This window comes from Hetaerina americana, unplaced genomic scaffold (assembly GCF_022747635.1).
Source record: "Hetaerina americana unplaced genomic scaffold, ioHetAmer1.1.p SCAF_42, whole genome shotgun sequence".
Classification (NCBI taxonomy): domain Eukaryota; kingdom Metazoa; phylum Arthropoda; class Insecta; order Odonata; family Calopterygidae; genus Hetaerina; species Hetaerina americana.
The window spans coordinates 568,913-576,935 of record NW_027287008.1 but is presented as its reverse complement, the minus strand read 5'-3'; the positions used below and the strand labels follow the sequence as shown (position 1 = coordinate 576,935).

General features: G+C 33.6%; 1 protein-coding gene across 4 annotated transcripts in view; it reads right to left on the bottom strand.

Annotated features, from left to right (window-relative positions):
* Positions 1-1,050: 1,050 nt before the first annotated feature.
* The window catches only part of enc (R3H domain containing protein encore), a 47,903-nt gene continuing 40,930 nt past the window's right edge, over positions 1,051-8,023 (bottom strand). For 2 of the 4 annotated variants that reach the window (XM_071591168.1, XM_071591169.1), the window contains exons 18-19: positions 5,753-6,085; positions 1,051-2,034 (exon numbers count right to left, since the gene is read on the bottom strand). In XM_071591168.1, the coding sequence (XP_071447269.1) occupies positions 1,685-2,034; positions 5,753-6,085 (683 nt within the window). In that variant the 3' untranslated portion in view covers positions 1,051-1,684. Of the gene's footprint in view, positions 2,035-5,752; positions 6,086-8,023 lie in introns of those variants that run through there. The other 2 variants (XR_011701803.1, XR_011701804.1) reach the window with 2 other exon arrangements.

The window sequence follows — 8,023 nt, the reverse complement described above, 5'->3', positions numbered from 1 at the left end:
ACATTTTAATTACTTTGGAAAATATTTATAACAAGATTTAAAGTACATGATCTGAAGGTTTGGGCATCAACATAAATAATAAAAGATTTTACATCACTAAACACAATAAATGTGGGTGTAAGTGGATAATGGAAATGGCACATTTCCAGATACACAAACGTATACATTATCTGTAGTGGTACCAACTGAGTCGAAAGATAACTCTGCAAACGCTATACAGCGAAATAGCCTTTAATGAAGGATGAAATTTGAGCAATTAGGCTTCACTAACCATGAAATACACCAGTTCCTTTTGTACCTATGTCAAGAAAAACTATAACATTCTGTAATGAAAGCTATGAAATGATAAGATAATTTTAATATTGATGTTGTACTGAGATAATTTTCAATCTATGTTTGACATATGGGGTTAATTTACATGAATTTCAGTGACAAATGTATTATGTGAACTATGGATAAGGGACTGATGTCTCTATCTCATCACTTGCCAGTTTAAATAGGTACAATCACCATCATTATAATATTATATGCTTCATAGACTTAATCAATAGGTCATAAATCCTTGGTAGGAATATTGCTTCACTCAGATTTTATGTATCTAATCTATGACTATAAAGGTTATTCTTTTGAAGTTCCTAGATGCCTGGCAAGGTTCAATGAAACCAAATTAATATCAGCTGAAAAAGAGAACATTCAAGAAATTCTAATATATGCATGGACCCCAAAATTACATAGCTGTTATTTGATTACAATGATGTGAAAGAACTAAACGAAGATATTGGCAATACCTTCACCTTTTTATTGGTTCCATACTCTTCATATACTTATCATATTTGAAGGATTGTTTATTAAAAAAATAATGCCTCCATTTGGAGGTATGAAATGTGCAGCATTTATTCACAAGTTCATTCTCTTACCACATATTTCAGCCTTTACCCTAGCATGATGAACTAGAGTTCTAGGAAAAATAGAGGGATAATATGGAATTTGTGCTTTTAAAGACAAAAGATTCTTATCATTGCAGAAGAACCTGGTTAGGTTAACACACAATTAAGCTCTTAAATCTGTTTATTTTATCTAGAGTCAAAGAAAAAAAAGCCAGCTTCTCAAATGTGTGCATATCACAGTTCCACAAGTTTGGCCACTTTCGCTTTCTATTCCAAAAGAATATATTTGTCTGTCCAATTTTAATCTTAACTATTTAATGTCATTAATACAAAAACAAAGCATGGAAGGAAAATTCTCACTTCACCTCCATCGGTAGTGTTGTATGCATGACTTTGCACTTGTAAAAATGACATAATACAGACTTGTCCCTCCTTTTGTTGAAGCTCATATTTTAAGGACAGAGTTATTTCAAGGAAAGAAGATAAAGTAAAATATTTACCCTCTTCTGCTTGAAATTATAAATACATCCATTGAAGATGACGAACAGCATTAATGCTAAAAATTCATCAGTATGGGAAATAACACTTTCAAGATTTTCAAAAAAATAAATAAATAAAATTTGCAAAAAAATCACTTTTAATCAGGTGCAGCTGCCTTCCATAACTATTCATGAGCTTTTTCATATCCAACAACCACCTATTTTATATGATTTCAGTTATAACATTGTTTATCAACTTGATAAATTAATTAACACTTATCCTGCACTCTATCATCCTCTCATCAAATCCATTGAGCCTCAGCTATCCTTTCTTCCTTCATTCCCCTCACTTTCTCTTTCATATGATAAACTTTCATCCGTTGAGTCTTTCACTTCAATTCCACTACCTAATAAAGTAATTCCAGATGGTGGCCCTGGCTGCTCAACAGCACTCATTTCAAGTTCTTGGCCACCACTCCAATCAATAATTCTTTGCCCTTGTTTGCATCCATCCTTTATTTTGGCTGGGCCATTAACAAAGGCAATATCACTGTCACCAGAAAGAATGCAGTTTGTTTCCTTGCCTTCTACATTTGGCTTCTTCATGCAGGTTTCTTTAGGGAAACTAGATGTGACAAGGGCCGGAATGGAATCACCATCAGAACCATCTAAAATTAATCCACAAAAAATATGTATCAGTCACTGAAATTATTACAGATACAGATGAGTACATATTATTACAAAAAATTCTTGAAATTGAATCACACAACGAATGAATTCCTCTTTGGTCTTCTTCCATAGGTTAGGCTCTATGTATCTGCTGATGTTTTGATGAGAGAGTCTGTCATTTGTTAGTGGTAATGATGAGACTAGCGCATAGGAAAAGCTAGATAGAGACAGGAAGGCATAACCCATAGGATGAGACAGATACAGCATGCCAATTCAGAAGGATGAAGATGTCTTTTTCGTGTCACAGAAATGCAGTACATACATTAGACATATGTACATAATGGTAGATTATAGTAGTAATAATAATAATAGATTGTTGGAATTTTCATGAAAACCTTATGCTGTATGGATGGTTACTGAGCTGCCCATTGAGTTCTGCAAAATAAATGCAAATCAATTGGTTTCAAAGTCTTATGCTGTATTGCTAGAAGTTGCTACCCATTAAAGATATTAACATGGGAACCAAAACCCTCAAATATTTTGGACAAACTGTGGGCAATCAATGAAGAGAGAAGGATTCATAAATGGCTCAAAATTGGCAAATTTTGATTTTACTATTTTTTTTATTTGTGCTGAGCATAAAAATGCTCATCACTCATATTGCCTATCAGTAAATGCATCTTAAATTCTTGTTTGATACCACGCAGTCAGTCCACGCATGCCATTCCCATAATGAAGTTGAAATGGAAAAATTATTGCCTCTTGGTGAGTTATTTTCATTAATTATGGAAGAAGAGATGCATGCTTAAGTGATGCAATGTGAACAACATCACCCAGTAATAACAGAGTGGAGGGAACTGATTTCTTCAAGCAACATAATTAATATGCCAAATTCATAAGAGTATAAAATGTTCTCTTTTTATATATTTAGTTCTTGAAGTTTTTATAATGCCAGACAAATATAATGATCTTGAAAGATCCCAGTTTATAATGGAGGCACAAAAATTAGAAGCTTGCTTTGGTATTGGCACTTAGAATTGAATACTGGCAAATACCACTGCATCTTGTGAAATGAGATGCAAACAAATATTAATTTTAAAATTTTAAATTATTACCAACTCCCTAATCAAATTTTAAAAACAATATATATCAAATTATGATGCATATAATTTCAAAAGCCATGCAAGTGCCTTGTATTTTACATTCCTTTTGATGTATTGGCAATTATGAAACCATTAAAAATAAACAATAAAACAATATAAAAGTCAAATATCATTGTCTGCCAAACCAGTCAACAAAAGGCAACATAATTCTAGAAAATATCCTAAATTATTGCAAAAGTCAAAGAGTCATCTCTTCAATTTTTGAATTTACATCAGGTACACTTCTTGGTTCTGATAATTTGCTTTGTTTTACCAGCTAGTCTTTTGCTTCCATTTTGGGCATCCTGGTTTTGACGCTTTGCTTGGTTTTACTTTCTTATTAAAGTAGGTATCATAGAGCAAATTATTATAAACAGGATGTCTCAGACAATTCAAAAATTAAATTAAAACCAACCAATGATCAAAACTGGAGGAATGTCCAAAATAAATGCAAAACTAAGTAAACCCAAGTGACAAGCAATTGAGAAGAGTTGAGAGGAAGGATTTCCTATCCAAAGAGGGGGCACAGGAACCTAATTAACAGATTATTTTCTACAGGGTGCGGTGCTTAAATCCGGACAAGGACATGTTTCCAGGAATGAGATTTCCTTTCCAGGTACGTGAAACCTTCGCCAGACTTCTCCAAAGCATTATACTTAGCCACATTATCGTAAACAGTTGACCTGGGGTACTAGAAGAATCAAACTATTTCGAAATATTACGCCCAGCATGAACAATTTCGGTAAAAGCGGCTCTATGATTGTACTCCGCACTTGTACGTAATATCTCAGCCATTTTGAGGTTATGACTGTTTACTAGATGCCTATCATTTTCAAGAACCCCAATTGGGACCTCCGGTAGAACTACTAAATGGCAGGAAATTCAAATTGAAATTTGTCCGGATTTAAGCACTTCACCCTGTATGTTAATGGGCAATAGTCCCTAACTTGCTAAAATTGGTTTTATTTTATCAGTCTTCAACATAATTACAATACCGCCCGAGGCATTCAATGCTCCCATGAAATTGTGATAGGAAGAGAAAATGGTTTACCTAAGAATAATAACATATCCAGGTATTCCTTTCAGAATGGTCCTACAGTTTTGAATTGCTTAGGGGTATGGAGATTAAGAAATTAAGAAATGACACATCTCTTGTGAGGTGTTACAATGTTGTACATTGTACACCTCAACAGTATCACAGACAAATTGATGTATTATGTTACAATGTAAATTTTTATGTCCTTGCAATTAAAATAAGGCGAGGTTATTAAAAAAGATTTAATGCAAGAGAATATTATATATTTACCAGTGAAGTGTATTGAAATGTAATGGGATCATAGAAAAGAAGATTCAGTCACCCTTCTTTACAGTGTCAGAGAAAGAAAGATAGGAGTTCTGAGGTATCCAGTGCTGACATAGAGAAAGAATAGGGAATTAATTGATGCCATGCACAAAAACCTTAACAATTAATCTAAATGGTAAAAATATTAAAAGTCACATAACTAAAACCAAACGTTTTCAGTGGGGCTACACAACCCAATGTTTTACTTTAAATAGAAGCTGACAGGAGCACATACTAGTATAGGTACAGCACCTGATTACTGCATTGTATCACAATTTAAATGTGATTTCTAGATGGGTAAATGAATTTTTCTTACTACATGCATATGGTTCTAAGCATTCACCCTTAAATTGCAGACTGGAAAATTTGAAATGGAAATATTGGGTATCTTCAATTCACTCCCTTGTTTCATTCTCATTTTTATTTTGGTGAAACTATGTGAGCCCAGAATAAATAATTGCATTTAAAGGTGGAATTTTAGACTTCAGTATGCTACCAGTTCATGCCATAGTCTCCATTACTTTTCACCTCTTGTGTCTGACACCATATGACATAAATTATTCCAAATACACACCTATGTCATTTTGCTCAATAAAACATTAAAAATAAATTTAATATGAGTGAAAAGACTTTCTTTGGCTTGCAAGAAGATGAATTCATTTCTTATTTACCAATTGATTATATAATTATAATTTAACCATGACTGATCTCCAAGAGACTGAATATTTTTACCAAAATCCATATGTGGACAGCAATTTTATGAAATACATCAATCATTTAAATGTATAAATACATTTTATAACCAGCTAATTAAGTTCACATAAGGTTTCATGAAACCAAACCCTACCATAATTAAGCAAGAGTTTTTAAATCCTGGCAATTAGAAAAAACAAAATCGCATTAGATGTGTGCAAGGAAAAAGAAAAAGTACGGCATTAGCAATACGTATGCAAGCTACAATATCTTAATCAACATTTTTCATTTTGTTCTAAATTTCAGCAGGGATGAATTTAATTGCTGTTAATTGAATTTGCTTATTTCCCCTGTATAAATCAGCAAATCATTTTTTTACTCAGTAACTTGTGATATGTGAGGAATCCAAAATTGTAAAGTGAAAGTTCCTTGGAACCTAAAGTCATGAATTTCCTTCAATGATTAGAAGCCCAAACCATTTTCTTCCTTTGGAAAAGGGTGTGAGTCAAAACTCTGAATGAATGAAGTTCAAAAGTTTACCTTTGTCTGGGACGGATGGGGTTGGAGGATGAGAACTATCAACAGAAGCCTGTCTGCTCAAAGAACCACTTCTCCCACCAGAAGACGATGCTCCAGACTTGGTCCTCTGCTTTCTACCCTTAGGGGGAGCTCCTGAAGTAAGGTGAGGCCGTTGTGGTCTGCTTGAGGAGGGATTGTTTGGAGCCGAGAGGACCACTGGAGATGATGGGGAGGAACTGGTTGTGGGACTGAAAGTTTGAGTATTTGGTGGGCCAGTGGTATGAAGGACAAAAGGGGACATCCGGACTGCATGACTCCCTGGGATGGGCAGGGATTGGTGTTGGCCACTACCTCCTACCCACGGAAAAATAAAAACCTCTTTACCTTTACATCGATAGAACAACAAGCCAAGTTAACAGTGCCATCATTGAGTAATCAATATGATAGGCTATAGAACTGGAGCCCAATTGATTAATCACTCAAGAAGGTTAAGCCTTGTCAAGCACAAAATATTAGGGAAACATTAAAAAGCATTGATGTGGAATCTTACTAAAAGATCCAAGGTTTAAATTCCATCTTCAAAATGGATGCTGTGCATTGAATCATAGCTATGTAAATTATAAGAACATGTTTGGTACAATACAAAAGAAACCTCTAATTTTCTACCAACTATTCCAACTATTCTTTTTTACATTAATTTTATCAATATTAAGGAACTGATCTCTTCTCACCAGGATTCAATTAAATAAGAGGAGTAATAATAATGTGACAGAGTCAGGAGCAGAAAAGTCTTTCTCCATTAGTATTACTGCAACTAATATGGGCTGCAAAAAGCACGATATAGCAATAATGAGACTTCATTGCAAAATCAGAACATGAGAAAACAAACTATTCCTAAATTTAAGTGATGAGGTACATACAGTGCTCCAGATCACTATTGTTTATCAGAGTTAATTTATTTCAAATGAAAAACACAAATAACCTTGCTTTTAGCAATGCAAATGAGACGTAGCAATGATCCATAATCCAAAGTCTATATATTGTTAGTCTGATAACACAGAAGTAGTTTTGTATGTGCTCTCAGAATGAGGCAGTTGCCTAAAATTGGAAAGTATATCTTACTTTTTGTAATATTTGGTAAAACTCAACTGCTTCTTAACATAAATAAAACTCCAAGATCTTAAGAGTGCCTCTGAAGACAGTACTTGAAGGCTCTATGGGTTATTGCTATTGGATATATTTGCATCTCATCAGAAACCTACCCATCCTACAGTAAGCATGAGTATTCTTGAAGCTTAAAAATATTGCCAGTTTGGTAAATAATACTTCCCTTGGTTACTTTTTGAGCAAGAATTTCATCAAAAATAATGAATTTCATCAAAAATAATGAATTTTATTGAAATTTAGTATAGCAACAAACGAAAAATTAAATACCATTAATCAAATTAACGTAGAGCAGGAAAGGCACTCCAGCTAGTATTCTATGAATATTCAATGGGAAAGGGCCCATATTTGTATAATGTTCCTAAATTCGATATACTTAAAGTGGTCCATCTTGGAAAATTATCATGATCATACTAATAGGATACCTAGCTTAGTGATTTCAATTTTGCATTAACTCCACCAGTACACCAGCAATACCTTAAATAGTTGGGAAAGCTGAAAGTTAGAAAAATATCAATGACAGGTGATGATTTTATCTTATAAATAATGGACAATTAATTTGCATGCAAACACCATGAATTCTAAAGGTTAAGACTCATAATTTCATTTATTTTCATTTTACCAAAATCCTCAGCAAAAGTAGTCAAGAAGATTTGATGAAGCAAGAAAAATAATCCTTCAAATTGTTACCAAACAAGCAATGCAATGGATATGGTGAAGGGAGAAATATCTGGATTCAAGGGTTGCTTGATACCATGCAGCATTCACTCTCAAAACACATTTTCTAATTGTAAATCAAACAACATCAGGATTCCATGACAATGACTGAGCATTAAGTACCCACATCTTCATCTCAAAGAGGTTATTTTCTAAGTAAGGAGAGCTATTAGGATTCATAATTAATAAAACTGGGAAAAAAATCAACCTCATGGTGATATGCTCAATACCTCAGTCATTAGCAACTTATTATTGGATCAGTAACACATTTGAACTCAACCAGTAATTTTGTCATCAATGTGTCATAATATTCTCACAATCAGAAATCATATAAATGTGTCATGAATAATCATGAAATATTATAAATGTCTGCCTCTGACTAAATAGGCCAAGTTCAATTTGGAGTGAGAC